The sequence below is a fragment of the Salmo trutta genome, chromosome 10, assembly GCF_901001165.1.
Source record: "Salmo trutta chromosome 10, fSalTru1.1, whole genome shotgun sequence".
In the NCBI taxonomy this organism is placed as follows: Eukaryota; Metazoa; Chordata; class Actinopteri; order Salmoniformes; family Salmonidae; genus Salmo; species Salmo trutta.
In genome coordinates, this window is record NC_042966.1 from 39,949,331 (window position 1) to 39,972,037 (window position 22,707).

The following is a 22,707-nucleotide window of genomic DNA, read 5'->3' on the forward strand; positions in this document are numbered from 1 at the left end:
TACACACACACTCACTAGACTATATATACACACTATAAACACACTATATACACACTCACTAGACTATATATACACACACTATAAACACTCACTAGACTATATATACACACTCACTAGACTATATACACACACTCACTAGACTATATATACACACTATATACACACTCACTAGACCATATATACACACTATATACACACTCACTAGACTATATATACACACTATATACACTCACTAGACTATTTATACACACTCACTAGACTATATATACACACTCACTAGACCATATATACACACCATATGCACACTTACTAGACTATATATACACACCATAAACACACTCACTAGACTATATATACACACTATAAACACACTCACTAGACTATATATACACACCACATACACACTTACTAGACTATATATACACACCACATACACACTCACTAGACTATATATACACACCATATACACACTCACTAGACTATATATACACACTCACTAGACTATATACACACACTCACTAGACTATATATACACACCATATACACACTCACTAGACTATATATACACACCATATACACACTCACTAGACTATATATACACACTCACTAGACTATATACACACACTCACTAGACTATATATACACACCATATACACACTCACTAGACTATATATACACACTCACTAGACTATATATACACACTCACTAGACTATATATACACACACCATACACACTCACTAGACTATATATACACACACCATATACACACTCACTAGACTATATATATATACACACTCACTAGACTATATATACACACTATATACACTTTCACTGACACATACACCACATTGACACTCCCACACAAAACCCACACACATACACTACATACACACATACATAACACACACACACATTCCGACACAACACAAACACACATACACGTTACACACATACACGTTACACACAAACACACACACTTTTACACTCATCATTTGCTGCTGCTGCTCTCTTCTTTATTTTACTGTTATTATTATCTATCCTGATGTCTAGTCACTTTACCCTGCCTTCATGTTCATATCTACCTCAAATACCTTATTATTATCTATCCTGATGACTAGTCACTTTACCCTGCCTTCATGTACATATCTACCTCAAATACCTTATTATTATCTATCCTGATGTCTAGTCACTTTACCCTGCCTTCATGCACATATCTACCTCAAATACCTTATTATTATCTATCCTGATGTCTAGTCACTTTACCCTGCCTTCATGTTCATATCTACCTCAAATACCTTATTATTATCTATCCTGATGACTAGTCACTTTACCCTGCCTTCATGTACATATCTACCTCAAATACCTTATTATTATCTATCCTGATGTCTAGTCACTTTACCCTGCCTTCATGCACATATCTACCTCAAATACCTTATTATTATCTATCCTGATGTCTAGTCACTTTACCCTGCCTTCATGTACATATCTACCTCAAATACCTTATTATTATCTATCCTGATGTCTAGTCACTTTACCCTGCCTTCATGTACATATCTACCTCAAATACCTTATTATTATCTATCCTGATGTCTAGTCACTTTACCCTGCCTTCATGTTCATATCTACCTCAAATACCTTATTATTATCTATCCTGATGACTAGTCACTTTACCCTGCCTTCATGTACATATCTACCTCAAATACGTGGTACCGCTGCACATTTATCTGGTATTGTACTCCCTGTATATAGCTCCATTGTTGAGCATTTTATTACCTGTGTTACTATTGTATTATTTATGTTGGGAAGGGCTCGTAAGCAAGCCTTTCACGGTAAAGTCTATACAAGTTGTATTCGGAGCATGTGACAAATACATTTTTATGTCTTTATTTTATTTCTTTTGTGTCTTTCTTCTGGAGGAAAGCACACTGACGATATACATTTTCTAAATGTGATTTATCTCTACTCACAGGTAAGATGGAGACTTTGGGAAAGTTGTGAAGGGTCTCCCATTCCCTCTTCAGGTACTCCAGAGAACCCACAAACACAATGGGTTTCAGCTCGTGGTAGTGGAAATTGCTTGCTCTCAGAGGCATCACAAGGTTCCTAAGGCCCACCAAAGCCGACTTTGCGTCTCCAAATATACAGACGACCACGTGGCCGCTTAGAACAGTCATGGCAGCTTCGCTCCGGGTCTGCAATGGTCAGACAGAACCATACGGGTATGTCAAATTACAACAATACAACTTTATTGTCTAATTTAAATTGTAAAATGTGTCTATTACCATTTAGCAATGTGTTCAGATGATTTATTCTCAATTCAGTTAATCTGAATATTTTAGAGAAGAAATTGTCCATTAAAATGATAATTAGCCTACTGTAATATTTATAGACTGTCATTGTAATTAACAAATTGCAATATAACATATTGATATAAGAAATGTCCTATACACAGGACACCCTCAGTGGAGCAAATGGCATGTCAACCACCTCATTACAACGTGTTTAACTGCCCTGTCCATGTCTGATGGAACTTTGTGACACGATAAATCTGTCACAGGGAGAGAACCGTCCCAAATGTCACACTATAACCTTTATAGTGCACTACTTTTGACCAGGGCCCACACGGAAAACACCAAAGTAGTTCACTATATAGGGAGTAAGGTGCCATTTGGGACATGACCAGTGATGAATGACCACCTCAGCGTGAGGGAGTGAGGTACCCACCAAGATGACCTTCTCAATGTCTTTGGACTGGCACCAGTGGAACATCCCTGTGGAGTCGTATTTCTTCACGTTCACGTCCATGTTCTCAATCTGTTCCTTCCCCGGCATGAGGAGAGGGTCATGCCTAATCAAACAAAAGAAAGAGGGAGGGAGGAGAGAGAGGAGAGAGAGAAGAGAAATGGAGGGATGAGAGATATACCTTGAGGGAGGATTGGAGGCTTGTCGTCGTTGTGTCATTTTAAAACGTATTGAACTGGCGCGTTGTCGGCGGCCGCCGCTCAATATTTGAACATTTAGGTGAAGGGATTATTAGGCAATAAATTGAGAAGCATTATTTATATGCGGTCGTATAGCTGGAAAAGTGGATCGTTGGTTGGTGAGACATTCATCTGGTTTATATTTCATCTGAGCAGATATAGACGCATGTGCTGTATATCATGCATAAAAGCAAGAGATTAAGGACGTCAGGATACTAAAGGATGTTTAGTCTACATCTCAGAAGAACCTTCAGGTCAGAGAACCTGACTGCCTCTTACAGTGTGGATGTGTCCAAATGGCACCCTATTCCCTATATAGTGCACTACTTTTGACCAGAGCCTTATGGGAAAGAGTGCCTTTGGGACACAAACTGTGTTCGCGCCCTCTTTCACGGGTGTTAAGTGTCCCTGCACTCAACATAGCACTTTACTTCCTTTGGGTTTTCACATATCAGCATGACTTCCCATCAAATCTCCGTTTCTATCCTCCAAACACACTCATCAATATAACATTAGAAACATTTTAAGGGGATCTGCAAACAAATCACATTTAATCAAAATCGAAGCTTTTTCATATACATTTTTTCCCTGCTTATTCCTGTCAGAAGCGATCAGTGGAGACGCCAGTGGAGATGCCAACAAACTGCAGAATCATCAGAGTGAGTGACATCTAGGACAGCGGTGTGGCGGAAGAAGGAATGAGATTGCAGTAGTACACTGCCACTGGATGCCTCCGAAATGGCACCCTATTCCCTATATAGTGCACTACTTTACACTAAGGCCCATGGGGCTCTGGTCCAAAGTAGTGCACTATATAGGGAATAGAGTGCCATTTGGGACAAATCCTCTGACTGGCATGAGCATGAAGAATTACGGCCTCCTTACAGCATACAGCTTCTGGACGGTATACTCCTCACGGTAAAGACTTAACAGATCACACTTAATATTTCAGCAATTTACCCAATCATATTTTCTTTCTAAACTGAAGGCTATTAATGTTTTAGCATCCAAGCGTTGAGTGTGTATGTCAGGACCGAACAAACAATGTTATTAATTACTGAGAGAGGTTATTAGCATCTGAGCTTGATGCTATCGTACACTGACCACTGAAGTGGTCTCCAAACAAGGGTACCTACCTGTGTGTCAAAATCGTCTAAAGGAGTAGACCAAGGCGCAGCGTGTAGAGTGCTCATTCTTCCTTTATTAAATGATAACACTTCAACAAAAACAATAAAACGACAGCCAACAGTTCCGTAAGGTACTCAGACGATACGGAAGACAACCACCCACAAAACCCAAAGGAAAACAGGCTGCCTAAGCATGGCTTCCAATCAGAGACAACGAAAGACACCTGCCTCTGATTGGAAACCATACTCGGCCAAACCTGGAAAACGAAACATAGAAAATGAAAACTAGAACACATTCCCCTAGAAACAAACAAACCCCAAAACACACAAAACAACCCCCCCCTGCCACGCCCCGACCATACTACTATGGCAAATGACCCTTTTCACTGGTCAGGACGCGACACTGTGGTTGTAGTGTATGCTGACGCTAAAACCAGAGATGATTTTGAAAACAGTTGTAATATTAATGTTGTGGAGGCAGGTAGGGTAGAGGAAAGGCATCTCATTTCACATGGGGCCAATCTTAAAGCTCACTGTATACGGGATTAATAATTAGGATATGACGCCCAATTACCAAGTGCTACAGGCCTAGAAAAAAAAAGCATGCCTTTTACCATATTTAACTTTGAAAATAAATATTGGAATAATCTAGTTTTAGTTCCATACATCGTCACTAGCTCTTGTTACAACATGGATTTGTCAAATTAGTGAAGATTAAACTCTGAAATATAGACAGGATACATCTGTCTTCATCCCTAGACCTTTAAATACTTCATATATTTTATTAGTTAAGAGCACTGTACTTTTGCTCTGTATGGACATTAGAAGAATGCCAACCTAAGTAAGGTTTTAAGTATGACGGTGTCAGCTGAAACTGCAATCCCTCAGGCTCCATGAGACAGGAGAGCTAAAATGTCTGTCTGTGGGGATTTACCCCAAGGCTATAGCCATAATGTCCTCCCTCTCAGGAAGGTAGTTGGATAACGCAGGCAAACGTCTTCTTTAAAATGCTTTCTACTTCCCAACCTCCAATCTGTCAGGAGAACTCAATTCCACATTCAAAATGACCTGGATATGTGAGAGGACCGATAGGTTGTGTTTAAATGGGGCTAGCTGAGGTAAAGGTTGTGTTTAAATGGGGCTAGCTGAGGTAAATGTTGTGTTTAAATGGGGCTAGCTGAGGTAAAGGTTGTGTTTAAATGGGGCTAGCTGAGGTAAATGTTGTGTTTAAATGGGGCTAGCTGAGGTAAAGGTTGTGTTTAAATGGGGCTAGCTGAGGTAAATGTTGTGTTTAAATGGGGCTAGCTGAGGTAAATGTTGTGTTTAAATGGGGCTAGCTGAGGTAAAGGTTGTGTTTAAATGGGGCTAGCTGAGGTAAAGGTTGTGTTTAAATGGGGCTAGCTGCTAGCTGAGGTAAAGGTTGTGTTTAAATGGGGCTAGCTGCTAGCTGAGGTAAAGGTTGTGTTTAAATGGGGCTAGCTGAGGTAAAGGTTGTGTTTAAATGGGGCTAGCTGAGGTAAATGTTGTGTTTAAATGGGGCTAGCTGAGGTAAATGTTGTGTTTAAATGGGGCTAGCTGAGGTAAAGAGTAAAGTTTTGGTTGTAATCATACATAGTGCATTACTTGAAAATGTGAAGATACACTACATGATCAAACGTTTGTGGACACCTGCTTGTCGAACATCTCATTCCAAAATAATGGGCATTAATATGGAGTTGGTCCCCCTTTGATGCTATAACACTCTTCTGGGAAGGCTTTCCACTAGATGTTTCAACATTGCCGCGGGGACTTGCTTCCATTCAGCCACAAAAGCATTAGTGAGGTCAGGCACTGATGTTGGGCGATTAGGCATGGCTCTCAGTCGGCGTTCCAATTCATCCCAAAGGTGTTCGATGAGGTTGAGCTCTGTGCAGAACCCTGACTATGCGCAAGTTCTTTCACACCAATCTCAACAAACCATTTCTGTATGGACTTTGTGCATGGGGGCATTGTCATGCTGAAACGGGAAAGGGACAAACTGTTGCCACAAAGTTAGAGCACAGAATTGTCTAGAATGTCATTGTATGCTGTAGTGTTAAGCCTTCCCTTCACTGGAACGAAGGGGCCTAGCCCAAACCATGAAAAACAGCCCCAGACCATTATTCCTCCTCCACCCAACTTTCTAGTTGGCACTATACATTCGGGGAGGTAGTGCTCTCCTGGCATCCGCCAAACCCAGATTTGTCCGTCGGACTGCCAGATAGTGAGGCGTGATTCATCACCCCAGAGAACGCGTTTCCACTGCTCTACACCACTCCAGCCGACGCTTGGCACTGCACATGGGGATCTTAGGCTTGTGTGCGTGCGGCTGCTCAGCCATGGAAATCTATTTCATGAAGATCCCGACGAACAGTCAATGTTACTTCCAGAGGCAGTTTGGAACTTGGTAGTGAGTTTAGCAACCGAGGACAGCCGTTAGACGTTACCACTTCACAATAACAGCACTTGACCGGGGCAGCTCTAGCAGGGCAGAAATTTGACGAACTGACTTGTTGGAAAGATGACATTCTATGACATTGCCACGTTGAAAGTCACTGAGCTCTTCAGTAAGGCCATTCTACTGCCAATTTCTGTCTATGGAGATTGCATGACTGTGTGCTAAATTTTATACACCTGTTAGCAACAGGTGTGGCTGAAATAGCCAAATCCTCTAATTTGAAGGGGTGTCCACATACGTTTGTATATATAGTGTATGTTAAACATTTATTTTCGTAATAAGGCTTGCTTCCTGCTTATGGCTATAAAGAAGCTTGTTCAGGACACTTTTCTATCTGTAATGGATTATGGTGACTTGTTGTATATGCATGCAGCCTCCTCTGTCTTACAGAGACTGGGACTCTGTTTATCATGCATCCATGCGTTTTATTACAATTGCCAAGTCTCTCACCCACCATTGCACATTGTACCAAATGGTAGGTTGGACCTCACTTTATATGCGCAGAAAGATACAATTGTATGTGTTCCTCTACAAAGCTCCTCTGTAGTCTGGTCTCCTTCACCACCAGCAGTTACCATACCCGGTCTGCTAGGTGGTTGCTACTTAAAGTCCCCAGGACATGTACAGTATTAGGCAAGACTGCCTTCTCGTCTTGTGCATCAGAAGTATGGAATAGTCTACAATCCATGCTTCATCTAGATATGTTAGTGCCACTGAATGAATTTAAAATATTGATGGGAGACTGTTACAGAGGAGTGTAAATACTTTTTTTAGGCTGGATCATGTTATTGTATTGCATTGTTGTATGTTTTAAATCTGTAATGTATTGATTGTTGCTGCCTTCTTGGCCAGGTCTCCCTTGAAAAAGAGACTGGGTCTCATTGGGCTTTTACTGGTTTAATAAAGGTTAAATAAATTAAAAGATTACATTTTAGGATAATACATTTTAGGAAATTGGCCTAGTGCTCACAACGGTTGATAATCACAAAGAATCACTTTCATTGGCAATTGGTCATCAACATTTATTTTAGCAATTGGTCCAGTAGTTGCCTTCAATGTAAAACTTTCCCTTATAAATTCACAGCATTATAATGGCAGCAAAGTTGCCAGGTAAATACTGTAATTTTGCTTTACAGCAGGGATGCTGTATAATGTTTTATACTAAGAAAAACAGTTCTGTATTATACAATAACATTAATTTGCTGGCAACTCTGCTGCCAGTATAATCCTGTAAATTTACACTACAGTATGTTACCGTGATCAGTTTTATGATACCACTACACTTACTGTAATCTATTTTCTGCAATTGCAATTCATTAATTAATGTATGAATTAATTAATTAAATTCATGGAGGGGAGGCGGGGTTTGTATGTTACTGTAATTGCAGGGGATTGGTGCAAGCAAGTTGACTTCTATGTAATGTGTTTACATATTACAGCATATCAAATATATATTAACATTTGGCTTTAATATCTCTTGCACTTCAAGAGGCCTCAATACTCTAACAAAAATCATAAACTGGAGCACCTTTATTTGACCAATCAAGAGCAAATTGTTGTTTACAACGCCGGCCTGACGTAGTGTTCTTTATGATCGGTAGGAAGGTGAGAGGAAGAGCAGAACAGGTGTTAATATAAGAGTGAAAACATTTAGTGGTTTTTACACTCCCGGTACATATTTCATTACCAGCACGTTTCACCACTCACTCAGTGGAGGCCTGTCACTTCAATCTGCGCTCCCCGCCACTACTGGTGAGTGAGGCACAGACTTTGTCTGCCAAGATAGCTATCTCTCACAGTCTCAGACACAGTGAGTCCCAAATGGAACTCTATTCGCTATATAGTGCATTACCTTTTGACCAGGGCCCATCTGGTCATTAGTAGTGCACTATGTAGGGAATATGGTGCCATTTGGGACGTAGTCACAGTCAACCTACACCGCAGCTCGCCTCAGCTGCACTGTTCCCGACATGACGTGTGTCACGGTGCGGACGAGTGCGAGCTAGCGCTGTGTGACTTTGTCTCATGACCCATATGGGCTCTGTGGAAATAGAGTTCGTCTCAGCCAGGAGGAAATCACCAAGGAGGGGGTAGATGTGACTCGTTACTTCAGTGACACGTCACATTCTCTCTCTCTGCCGTCATCAGGAGATGGCTATATCGCCATATCCGTGTCTCAAATAGCACCTTATTCCCTACTTTTGATCAAAACCAAGTGCACTATGTTGGAAAGAGGGTTCCATTTGGGACACAGTCTATATCTAATATCTCCACAGCTGATTCTACTGACTCTACTTCCAGGGATAATTTCTATAGTTTTTTGACTTCATAAAGGTGTTTCTAAAGTGTTTTTTTTTTACCGGAAGGCAGGTAGCCTAGCGGATAGAGCGTTAGGCCAGTAAGTGAAAGGTAGCTGGTTTGAATCCCTGAGCTGACAAGGTGAAAAATCTGTCGATGTGCCCTTGAGCAAGGCACTTCACCTTAATTTACTCCAGGGGCAGCGTGCTACTATGGCTGACCCTGTAAAACAACACATTTCACTGCACCTATCCGGTGTATGTGACAATACAGCTTTTTTATATTTGTGTAAAAAAATATTCTTGCTTTCATCAACACGTACTGTAGGTTATGTGTTTCATTATTTTTACTATGTAGATTGAGTGGAGTTGAAATTGTTGTGAATGACATGGGTTTCAGGTCCATCCACGATAAAAAAAATAAAAAAAAAATTTTTTTTATTTTTTTTTAAATTCTAATTAGTCATATTTATCCTGACTAGCTACTGTACATTGTAGACGTATCACTGTGATGGATGAATTTTAGATTCACTTTCAACATGAAAGATAAAACATCGGTAGCATATAAAATCCATGCATTTCAGAACATAGGAGTTGACAGCTCAACTGAGTGGAAACTCTGCTAGAAGCTGGGCATTTTAAATGGGCTCTTCCAGCATTCCCTTTAGTAAGAGCACTGTAGCTCCTAGCTGTGAATGAGCATTCACTCCTTCCCGCTCCGCTCCAGCAGGCAATGGAATCAGGCAATGGCTTTGAACATCCCCCCCCCCCCCCCCCCCCCCATCATACAAACTGACAAAGGCATGCTTTTCAAAAACCCACAGCCAATCTGTTGATCATTACTTATTTACAAGGACCGTGGGGCCCCCAGGTCCTGTAGAAAACACATGGTATACGTAACCAGATGTTTTTTCTATCAGCTTGTTGAATAAAGTATCCCTTAGGCTACTGCAAACAATCGCTTCTTCGAGTTCACAGTGCAGGCAGCCAGACGATGCACCGTGTAGCACCTTAGTAGTTCATGAAAGATTAGATCAGTATACAGTATTATATCAGATTCACCTGTATACAGTATCAGATCAGATTCACCTGTATACAGTATTAGATCAGATCAGTATACAGTATTAGATCAGATTCACCTGTATATAGTATCAGATCAGATTCACCTGTATACAGTATTAGATCAGATTCACCTGTATACAGTATTAGATCAGATTCACCTGTATATAGTATCAGATCAGATTCACCTGTATACAGTATCAGATCAGATTCACCTGTATACAGTATTAGATCAGATTAGTATACAGTATCAGATCAGATTCACCTGTAAACAGTATCAGATCAGATTCACCTGTATACAGTATCAGATCAGATCAGTAAAACAGTATTAGATCAGATTCACCTGTATACAGTATTAGATCAGATTAGTATTAGATCAGATTCACCTATATACAGTATTAAATCAGATCCACCTATTTACAGTATTATATCAGATCAGTAAAACAGTATTAGATCAGATCGGTATACAGTATTAGATCAGATCCACCTGTTTACAGTATTAGATCAGATCAGTAAAACAGTATTAGATCAGATTCACCTGTATACAGTATTAGATCAGATTCACCTGTATACAGTATTAGATCAGATCAGTAAAACAGTATTAGATCAGATTCACCTGTTTACAGTATTAGATCAGATTTACCTGTATACAGTATCAGATCAGATTCACCTGTATACAGTATTAGATCAGATCAGTATTAGATCAGATTCACCTGTATACAGTATTAGATCAGATTCACCTATTTACAGTATTATATCAGATAAGTAAAACAGTATTAGATCAGATCGTTATACAGTATTAGATCAGATTCACCTGTATACAGTATCAGATCAGATTCACCTCTATAAAGTATTAGATCAGATCAGTATACAGTATTAGATCAGATTCACCTGTATACAGTATTAGATCAGATCAGTATACAGTGTTAGAGCAGATCAGTATACTGTATTAGATTAGGTCCACCTGTATACTGTACTACATTAGATGCACCTGTATACCCAGCAGTATTAGCATGGCTAACAGCGGAGTATGATAGGATAGGATGAACTTTAATGTCCAGAGGGTAAAAATTGTCTTAGACACACAGTGCCGCTGTATACAAAATAAACACATACACACTGTGGTGGGTTAGCGTCAGTTTAGCTAAGGGCTATAACATGAAAAGGCCTTAGTCTGAATAATATTAAAAGAGCCACAGAGCTTCGACTACCTTCCCAGGGAGCCAGGGAAACCTCCGAAAGCGCTACTGTACAGCTCTGACAACACTTTGAAGAAGGCCAAATGCCTCCAAATAAATATTACCAGTCAAAACAGATCAAAGAAAACATACATAAATTATGTGGCAAACAGGGGCACGGTTTAGTTTCTGTCTGTACAAAGATGATTTCCTCATGTAAGCAGGTGAGCAAATGTTTGTTGGTAACTGTAAGATGTAGTATTACGATAACTAGCTTGGAGGTACCTTCAATTACAACTTGCTTTTACACAAAGTTTATACAATAGCAATGTACAGTAGAATTCAATCCTATTTTATGCAGAGAGGTTTGCAGTTGTTCCACACTCTGCAGTGTGACTTCCTTCTGACCTGGTTCGTCTATTACCTTTCCCCTTGAATGATAATGGTTCTTCTATTCCTTCTAATGGCCTCGTGTGTTGAATAGCAGTTCCTATCACCCGTCAAAATCAATAAACACTCAATTAATTCCATGGGACAAGATAAAAGCAAGGTAGCATTTGATTTTCAGTTTGGATGGCGATGAGGCATATCACCCGTGGTCTTTTGAACCAAAAATAGAACTCAAAGGGATCGCTACAATAGAGTTGCCCGGGGCGATAGAACCACAGGAGTCTCTCTGATTGGTTGGTGCAGTCATTAGTGTCACTGCTGTTTAAAGGTCCCAGTACATGTGGATGGGACTGGGAGGGGGGACAGTTGAGGCCTTAAAGCTGAAGTATTACTCAATCCGCTTCTCATGGTCAGTCTGTCTCTCTCATGAAATAAATATTGAAGCTTATGTCTTGTCTTTAACAGCTGACAAACTGACAGAGTAGAAATGTTTCAGCTTTAGAGAGTTCTCTGTCTCGCTCGTGTTCTTATTCTGTGTAATATGTATCATCACGGTTGTTACGACTATAACTTGTGACTGAATTCAGGAAGGTGAACATGTGTCAAATTTTGCAGACTTGGCTTTATGAAAAAAAAGTGAAGCTTGTGTACATACATACTATGATACGTTAGCATCCGGTTCAGCTACAACATGAAAAGGTCTTAGTCTGATTAAATCAAAAATGGTATTTCATACACTGCAGTTGGGGGAAACATGGGAAAGTTATGCATCTTGTAAATTTGATAAACTTGTTCACTTTGGAGACAAGTAGGAGGAAAAAAAATCACTTGAGTCAGCATCGTTCACACCCTAAGGCCTTAGCCACACTCATCTCCTTAAGAATAAACAAATGAGTCAGCATGGTATCGTCCTCCAGGAAGTAGTGTCTCTATTATCCCTCTCCATTATCTCAGCCAATCAGGGATCCTGCCTTTCTCCCTACATATCTCAGTGCTTTCTCCTTGGCTAAACTAGGCTCATAATAATTGTAAAAAATTCATACAGTATTAACAAATCCCAGACCAATCTGTAATCAATACATACGACAGTTTCCATGTTCAAGAAGGCATTTCTGCCAAAAAAATACAAATATCATTTTTTTAACGGCCCTACTGTGAAGTAGAAAAGAGCGTCAAACACCTACGATCCTGAATCCGGTCACATATAAAGAAACACAAACGGAACAGTACTGATAGATACTCTCCTGAAGCTGTTGTCCTACCTCATCATTTTTGGTGAACCGTTGGGTGAGTTCCTCGTGTTTCCATTGCCTTGTTTCTTTTTAGGAGAAACAGCTGACTGCTGCTCCTCTTCCACTGCAATAACAGGCGAGAGTGGGAGAAGCCAAGGAATGGCTAGGTGAGATCACATACAGTAAGTCTTATACATTTACTGTAAGTTAGTACACCAAGACAACACAGGACAATCGGTTCAAAAGTCAGAGAAGCTCCCAAAGCAAAAGAGGCAAGACAGGTTAGAATCAGGAACAGGAGACTAGCGGATCAGGAGACCACAGGGTGAGGAAGGGGTAAGGACGGGACGGATGTAACGCATGATACAGTAGTACCACCTGACAAATCCCCCAAAAAGCAAATAAATAAAAATGCATGTGAACATCGTCTGCATTAGTGTAAACATAATGATGCAACATGCTGCAGTGCCATTACCATCATGCTTCTCATTTAATATACCATTGATTTACTGTAAATCTGACTTACTATAAAATGGACTTACTGTAAATCTGACTTACTGAATCTCTTACAGTATACTACATACTGTGCGTATAATATTATATGACAACAACACAGTATCTTTATTTAACTAGGCAAGTCAGTTAAGAACAAATTCTTATTTACAATGACGGCCTACCGGGGAACAGTGGGTTAAACTGCCTTGTTCAGGGGCAGAGCAACAGATTTTGTTTATCATGTCAACTTGGGAATTCGATCTAGGAACCTTTCGGTTGCTGGCCCAACGCTCTAACCACTAGGCTACCTGCCGCCCCAATATTGTAACATCACACTAAAAACCAAGCCCACATTTGAATGGCATTTACAAGTTATACTTATATCTCTTTTCCGTTTCTAGCTTGATATCGTAAATATCTGTTCAAGTTTTGTATATAAATTGTAATCATCCTCAAGCCATTTCTGAATCAACCCCTTGGAATAAGCATCACTAGGAGTGTGTGGCTGACTGTGACACATGCATTAACCCCAGTATGGATGCTAATTCAGTAAACATATGTCCATGTCCTATTAAATCATTACATTAGAAACTTAAAGGAACTGCCCAGGGAAAATCACTTGTAAAAGTGCATTCTCTGTTAACTTATATGCAAATAATGTTGTTGACTCTTTAAGTGTATTTGTGGCCAAAGCGTGAATAGGAGAAAAAAACACTTCAATAGCAGCATCTCAAACTTGTATCTCAAACAGATCGTTATAAAAAGGCATGCTATTTTTCCTCATAGAACATGATGTCATCTCTCTTGAGGTGGATGAGCTGGCCAATCAGCTGTCTAGAGGAAGATGAGCTGGACAATCAGCACTCTGCTCACCTGAATATTTTTTATGACTGCTATAGGCCCACACCATTCTGTTGTTGGGGTACGCCCACACCATTCTGTTGTTGGGGTACGCCCACACCATTCCAACACAGAAAAGCTGCTTTTAACACACCAGATTAACAATTTTTGGAAGGAAAACTATTTTATAGGTCATATTTCATAGAAATCTGAGAACACTGGGCAGTTACTTTAAGATGCTTCTACTGCTGGCTATGCAAATCTCTCAGAACGTTTATCTAATTAAGATAATTAAGCATAAATATCACAGAGATGACATCATAAATATGGGCCCTTTGTTCCAAAGTCTGAATGCATCGGAGATGGCTGGTCTTTAGTTTCCTCTCTCTTCTCAGGGCCTAATGACACTGACTGCCGATGCCCTTGGCTCGTGTAATTAGATTGGTCTGAGTGCCACTATGATTTATTCACAGCTCAGCTGCCCCTTGGACATTGTCTTTACCACTACATGAAACTACACCGACCCAGGGCTCTACTGTCTTCGCGAAAAGAAAAAAAAAAGAACAACAAGTTTTGCCCTCCAGTGAAAATGAATCAGGCTAATTCTTTACGCTAGCTGATATCACATTTCGACACGTGAAGAGAAAGCAGAAAGAACAGCTCCTCAACAGTGCCAGTTGAGTGAAAAATTAAAATGAAATAAAAACAGCAAGTTGACATATTTTAACTAATCCTGTTACTAAAATCCTCTCACTGGATTTTTAGCTCTTATCAGTCATAGATCTTTAATACATGACTAACGATGTTGAGTTCTAACGAGCTAGATATACAAAATCAGGACTCTGTCCCAAATAGCACCCTGTACCCTATAGACCAGGTCCCATGGTAGTGCACTAGAGAACAGGGTGTCATTTGGGACACAAAAAGACCAAATCAGTAGAAACAGATAAGTGGTTTTAAATTATGTTTCAGACTGTCAACACGACACAATGTGTTTCAACCCGGCCTTCCTGTACAAAGGAAATGTAACTCATACATTCAAATTAATAACGTAAAATATCCTGGTCCAGGTGTCCCGAGTGGCACAGTGGTCTAAGGTACTAGAGATTCTGTTCCACTAGAGATTCTGTTCCACTAGAGATTCTGTTCCACTAGAGATTCTGGGTTCGAGTCCAGGCTCTGTCTCAGCCGGCTGCGACCGGGAGACCCATGGTGGCGACGCACAATTGGCCCAGTGTCGTCCGGATTAGGGGAGGGTTTGGCCGCACATCGCGCACTAGCGACTCCTGTGGCGGGCCGGGCGCAGTGCACTCTGACACGGTCACCAGGTGTACGGTGTTTCCTCCGACACTGGTGCAGCTGGCTACTGGATTAAGTGGGCATTGTGTCAAGAAGCAGTGAGACTTGGTTCGGTTGTGCTTCGGAGGACGCATAGCTTTCGACCTTTGCCTCTCCTGAGTCCGTATGGGAGTTGCAGCGATGAGACAAGACTGTAACTACCAATTGGATACCAGGAAATTGGGGAGAAAAAGGGGTAGTAAGCAATAACTAAAAAAATTACTAAAAAATATCCTGGTCCTCAGATTGGCTAACCACTTGCAATGCTGCTGGGCTGTTAATCTATGACAGTATAATGGAGACAGTAGTGAAGCAACGGAAGAGGCTTTCAGTGGAGTGGGGTAGAGTGGCTGGAGATTCCTCAGTCAGTGTGTTCAATATTTAGTAGTTCCCAGCTGACAGCTGCACACACTGGGTCATTAGCAAGGAATACTACACATGCAACCACTCCACCCCAGCAGTACAGCCTCTGCTTCAGTCACTAACACACACGTTGTGGTTGTGTCGAGCAGGGCGTAGTAAAGCCTAGCCACACCAGACGTCAAGGGGGCTTACAACCCCAGTGTTCCACTCCAGCCTTGCAGCAGCCTCAGTCACCGAAGTGTTGTGATGTTAGCTAGTATCACTGAGGTTCAACCCGAGGGGGGGGGGTTTGCATCCGCTCCACTCAGCTACAGTCTAAAACACAACACGTTGTTATCTAGTGGTGACCACACCATGCTGCATGGCAACACAAGTAGGGTTCTCACATGTACAGTGTCTCATATTGAGCAGGGTGGACTGGGCTGGTATCTGTATTTAACTAGCAGCCTGCTGGCCTCCTCTGCTGCTGCCAGCCCCCCCCCTGGACCAGCTCTCTGGAGCCTCAGAGGCTATACATTAACACTGAGGGCCTGGAAGACCACAGGCATCCTTTACAGTTGTTGACTAGAGGAATTGACCCAGACATGGGCAATACTACTCCACTGTTGCTGCTTTATGGTGGGCTGCATTGGTCATGGAGTTGTTGTTCAATTATTGTTTTTTTTTTTTACCTTCATTTAACTAGCCAAGTCAGTTAAGAACAAATTCTTATTTAGAATGACAGCCAGCCCCAGGCCAAACCCTAACCCAGATGACGCTGGGCCAATTGTGCACTGCCCTATGGGACTCCCAATCACGGCCATCGAACCAGGGTCTGTAGTGACGCCTCTAACACTGAGATGCAGTGCCTTAGGCTGCTGCGCCACTCGGGAGCCCTGAATAGACTGGTTCTGATAGGTTGACCTTTTGATAAAGGGGTCGTCTTTAACTGTCGGATAGAGAAGAATGAAAATCAGCACTAGAGAAGAACCATAGATTATTTACATGTCTATACTGTCTGTAAATTAGGTGCTGTGGGGTTGAATTCAACTGACTTTATAATGGACCGAATATCACTGGGGATTTTATTTTACAGACATGTCATTCACCATTATTTTAAGTTGGGGATCATTCTTTATGGCATAAAAATACGAATAGTTCAATAATTAAGAAACTCATTGTTATTAAACACCACTTAACCACTAGAAGTAGACTCTTAAAATGAAAATGTTAGATGTGACACTTACTTTGATATTCATAATAAACATGAATTAATCAACAGCAGGGCTTTCAGGTGTTACTTTGATTGTTCTACTATTCTACTATGAGAATAATCACATGACAACAGACATCTGAAAGGGGTGAACTTAACATATTTTATCACAACAAATCTAATAAATTGAAACTATTTGAAACCCTAATCAAAGCTGCTAAATAAATGTGTATAATTAGTTTTGACTTATCTAGTTTCCCTAGTGTTAAAAATATATATTTTTTATTTTTATTATGACTAAAACGCTAACAATACCCTCAGGAGGAAAAAAACAATTCTTTCCACTTCTTCCAAAGCTAGCTGGGATCAGATGCCAATTTGTATAGAGATGATTATTTAAACGGTCAGCTGTCTAATACATTATCGTTCTGGCCCTAAACCTCCTGCACTCATCTGTCCCACGTCAAACACGCACAGCTTTATAGCAGGGACAACACATTGTGGCAGATATCCTGACTTTCTAAGACCCTCTACTCTAGATGGTCTATAGTAACATTGTCTCGTCATCCACTACTTGGAATGAATTGTGAAATCGTAGAGAGAACTGTACTATCTATACCCCTCCTAAATAACGCACAATAATTATGTTTTGTCATTGTCAATCTAAAAATAAAAAATACATATTTTTTTATTGGTTTTGATAGCCGTTTGATTGGTTTATAGCCGTTTGATTGGTTTTGATAGCCGTTTGATTGGTTTAGATACCCGTTTGATTGGTTTAGATAGCCGTTTGATTGGTTTAGATACCCGTTTGATTGGTTTTGGCAGCCGTTTGATTGGTTTAGATACCCGTTTGATTGGTTTAGATACCCGTTTGATTGGTTTTGGTAGCCGTTTGATTGGTTTAGATACCCGTTTGATTGGTTTAGATACCTGTTTGATTAGTTTAGATACCCGTTTGATTGGTTTTGATACCCGTTTGATTGGTTTAGATACCTGTTTGATTGGTTTTGGTAGCCGTTTGATTGGTTAAGATAGCCGTTTGATTTCAGGTTCTCTTGAGATTCACCAGACATAACTGTTATCTGAAAACTACAATGCTTTACTCTACAGTGCAGTGATCTTAGCAGTAATATCCAGAGATACACTACCATAGAGCAGTAGCACCATCTACTGCTCAAATGACAACTAATACTTACTAAAACATAAAGTATTGGAATAAAACTGAAAAACACACATCGTTCTGTGTTATAAAAATGTAATGTTATCATGAAAGATATATGTAGTTAATTTGCCTCATGTCCCATGACAGCCTACTGTACAGTATTTTCTGTCACAGGGCAACATCAGACAGACACTAACCTAACCTCCTAAAGACACACAGACCAGTCCAGTAATAGACAGTGTCTTTTTCAACGTCAGTGGTTGAGGATGTGGGATTATTGAGCAGTGAAACACAGAAACTGGCGAGCTGGATTGAGGTCAATTACATTTCAATTCAGTCAATTCAGGAAGTAAACAGAAATTCCAATTGGATTTTTTTTTTCCAATTCTAGAAAAACTGGAACTGGAAATTCAGTTTACTTCCTGAAATAATTATTTAACTGAAATGACCCCAACCCTGCTGACAAGCAAACAGGAAAATATGGAGAGTTAGATAGACACAGTCAGAAAGATGGAGGCAGAGAATGGACAGTGGACTGAGAGGAGGGTTATCGACATTAAGAAACAAATTTAATAACAAAAACATACATGGAAACCAAAACTTACTTGATTTGATATATCCGTTATAGTTATTTTTTGCTGAGAAAGATGCAAAGACAATGAAAAGTTACAGGGTTGTTGCAATGAGAGCAAATTATATAGCCTGATAATAGAGGTTATAACGGAAGGTTATAATGTCAGTTATAAAGCCGCTGTTGGGTTCAATCTCTTTAAAGGCACTTCTGAACTGAGGTGTGCCTTGAAGACAAAATGGAACCAAGCAATGGAAAATAACAATTGGTTAGTAAAAATAAGGATGTTTCAATGACTTGCGGTGATGCCGTCAGCTCAGCCAGGTCTCACCAGATTGATTTCAGTATTCAAAATGTTTCCAGACCCCCAAGCCCCAACCACCCCTGGACAAAGGTTTAATACTGAAGTCAGACTGTGATACTTTCTTGGTCAGGGAGCTGAAATTATGAATGGTTAACTTAAAATGATAAACCTTATTGTTACTGACACATACAGTACTTCATACATCGTGACTGAGACCTATAGAACAATACATTTACAAAGGAAAGGTTTTCCCTACTCCCCATGAAAAAGAGTATCCCAGATTCCACATGATTTACTTTCTGTAAGTCAGCTTTTGGACCCCTGTAGAGTCCAACATGTTCATCAATACTTTACCTATTGGACCCCTGTAGAGTCCAACATATTCAACAATACCTTACCTATTGGACCCCTGTAGAGTCCAACATATTCAACAATACCTTACCTATTGGACCCCTGTAGAGTACAACATAAAGGTCAGTTTTTTTTAGCTAATGGCAGGACAGTGAGAGGACATGTTCAACCAGGGAGCATGCTGGTCCTGGCATCTGTCGCCTGTGATTGGCCGGCACAGGACTAACAAGCTAGCATCTGTCCTACAACAAGAGAATGAAAAGAGGGACACCTAGTCAGTTCTGAATGCAGTGAACCGAAAAGTGTCTTCCACATTTAACCCAACCCCTCTGAATCAGAGAGGTGTGGGGGGACTGCCTTAATCGACGTCCACAGCACCTAAGGAGCAGTTGTTGACAGTTAACTGCATTGCTCAAGGGAGAAATGGCAGATTTTTTCACCTTGCCGCCTCGGGGAGTCTAACCAGCAACCTTTTGGTTACTGGCACAACGCGCTTAACCGCTAGGCTACCTGCCACCCGAAGAAGAGCGAGAGAGAGATGGAGAGGGAGATAGAGTGAGAGAGAGAGAAATGGAGAGAGAGATGGAACGAGAGTGAGCGAGAGAGGGAGAGGAGGGGAGGAGAGAGGGGGCTCTGGGTGGCCTGGGGGTTAGGAACTGTCACGCTGAGTTTCATGACAACTGGTAACACTCCCAAAATGAAAATGCAAACATAATTTTCATGTCAACCCGCATGAGGCCCTGCTCTCAGCGTTCCGCACGCCGTGTAGACAGCGACTCTGGAGCATTCTCTGCTAACTTAGCCATGCAGCCAGTCTACGGCTAGTCAGCTAGTCACATCCACAACATCCCTGGCTGGAAGACATGTTGCGGCTCAGGGGAGAGGACAGCCCCAGAGACTAGACTATGTGCTGCAGAACTGCTTTTGATTTTTCTTTTTAAAAAAGTTTGCTTATTTAACAAATGTGGACTGACTTTATATTTCAAAGTAACATGTAACAACACTTCCCATGCCACACAACATACACTAGTGTGGGTTGATGACGTCATGCTCTGACGCACTCAGAGATATAAAATGCCTTAGTTATCAGAGACTAAAGCCCCCCCTCGGCTCCATGTCTGTATTTCTGTCTGCGGGGACTTGTTTCTTGGCAAACTGTGTTGTCTTACAGCCCCTTGAATCTGAAAGCATCTACTGTAATTGAGTGAGATTGATCCAGGTCACTAGTAAAGAAATGTAGACGTCCTACGGCTGGTAACGTATAGGCTACAGTACTATGAAACCCTACTACAATAATATTAGATTAGAAACATTACAAATAATAAAGCCAAGCAGAATTGGTATTTTGTCCACTAAAAAAAACACTAACATTGGCAGAAATATAGAATCTATTCAATAAACAGTATTTCTTCTAATATAAGAGATGTACCTTAAACGAACTAAATAACCAACTATAAAGCAGTAAATAATGTACTAATAAATAATAAACCAAAACAGCATTAAAACACATGCCAGACTAACATAGCATGCTCTAGAAGACAACTAGCAGCAGGACAAAGACACGGCAGAATTACCAACATCATCATAACACTGATCTCCAACATCAATAAACAACGTCAACAATCACCGCAGTCGCTAAACAAAACTCACACACGTAGACTATTAGACTATTGATGCATTCTAAACGACACAGACAGACACACACACACACACACACACACACACACACACACACACACACACACACACACACGTAGACTATTAGACTATTGATGCATTCTAAACGACACAGACAGACACACACACACACACACACACACACACACACACACACACACACGTAGACTATTAGACTATTGATGCATTCTAAACGACACAGAAAAACACACAAACCAAAAGACTTTGTACTGCATGTTCATGCACACACAGACAGACACACACACACACACACACGTATGACACACGCTGTGTGTGTCACGTTGACAACTTACAGGCACGTAAAGTGGTCGAGCAATCATTAAGAGAGACAGGAGAGAGAGGGAAGCCACGCTGCTGAAGGGTGTCCTTCGCTTTACTATGGTGATGCACATTGGCTGACATGCGAGAGCAGTCACGCTCTGAACGGCCGCAATCAAAACAACATGCCAGCGTCATTCTCTTGTAGACGGACATCTTGGCTACAGTCATGGGACGGTTGGGCGGTTGGAGAGATGGAAGGATGACAGGAAGGGGAGGAAAGGCAGCAGGTTAATGGCAAGGCAAGGTTATCCTGTAACCTAGTGAGGGAGGGAGAGGAGTGGGAGAGACTTGGGAGGGGAGTACCTAGGGGGACATGGAAGGGGCGCTAACAAAAAGGAACAGGTGCAGAGTCAGACTCTAACTACCACGTCACTGACCAGTACAACTTCTATTCTACAATCTGAGACTGACCAACGTCGCTAAATCCCAACGTGGGCTTTAGTTTGAAAAGATTCACTGATGCTAAACTTGTGTTCGTATGCACACAGAAGGACGACCTTGAGTCAGTAGAGCTGTCGTCTGAAACTAGACGAAGTCAATATCAAAGGGTCAAGGTGACTGTGGGGGGGGGTAAAAGGGGGAGGAGTTAAGGATGATATGTGTCCTCAGCAGGTTAAATAGACCGTCAGGAACACTGCTTGACTGTACCCTGTATCTGATACGATAGGTGAATGACTGGGTTAATGTACCCATCTGAGAGTGACTGGGTTAATGTACCCATCTGAGAGTGACTGGGTTAATGTACCCATCTGAGAGTGACTGGGTTAATGTACCCATCTGAGAGTGACTGGGTTAATGTACCCATCTGAGAGTGACTGGGTTAATGTACCCATCTGAGAGTGACTGGGTTAATGTACTCATCTGATAGTGACTGGGTTAATGTACCCATCTGAGAGTGACTGGGTTAATGTACCCATCTGATAGTGACTGGGTTAATGTATTCATCTGAGAGTGACTGGGTTAATGTACCCATCTGATGGGTGAGTGACTGTGTTACTGTACCCATCTGAGAGTGACTGGGTTACTGTACCCATCTGATGGGTGAGAGGCTGGGTTACTGTACCCATCAGATGGGTGAGAGGCTGGGTTACTGTACCCATCTGATGGGTGAGAGGCTGGGTTACTGTACCCATCTGATGGGTGAGAGGCTGGGTTACTGTACCCATCTGATAGTGACTGGGTTACTGTACCCATCTGATGGGTGAGAGGCTGGGTTACTGTACCCATCTGATGGGTGAGAGGCTGGGTTACTGTACCCATCAGATGGGTGAGAGGCTGGGTTACTGTACCCATCTGATGGGTGAGAGGCTGGGTTACTGTACCCATCA

General features: G+C 41.2%; 1 protein-coding gene across 14 annotated transcripts in view; it reads right to left on the minus strand.

Moving 5' to 3' along the window:
* LOC115201715 (calcium-activated potassium channel subunit alpha-1) overlaps positions 1 to 22,707 on the minus strand; it is a 192,796-nt gene that overhangs the window by 15,008 nt on the left and 155,081 nt on the right. For 8 of the 14 annotated variants that reach the window (XR_003879796.1, XM_029765556.1, XM_029765549.1 and 5 more), the window contains exons 20-23: positions 21,352 to 21,537; positions 12,772 to 12,865; positions 2,726 to 2,849; positions 1,969 to 2,193 (exon numbers count right to left, since the gene is read on the minus strand). Coding sequence is in view for 13 of the 14 variants with exons in the window: in XM_029765556.1 (XP_029621416.1) it covers positions 1,969 to 2,193; positions 2,726 to 2,849; positions 12,772 to 12,865; positions 21,352 to 21,537 (629 nt within the window). In the remaining variant the exon portion in view is untranslated. Of the gene's footprint in view, positions 1 to 1,968; positions 2,194 to 2,725; positions 2,850 to 12,771; positions 12,866 to 18,739; positions 18,773 to 21,351; positions 21,538 to 22,707 lie in introns of all 14 variants that reach the window. The other 6 variants (XM_029765560.1, XM_029765559.1, XM_029765557.1 and 3 more) reach the window with 2 other exon arrangements.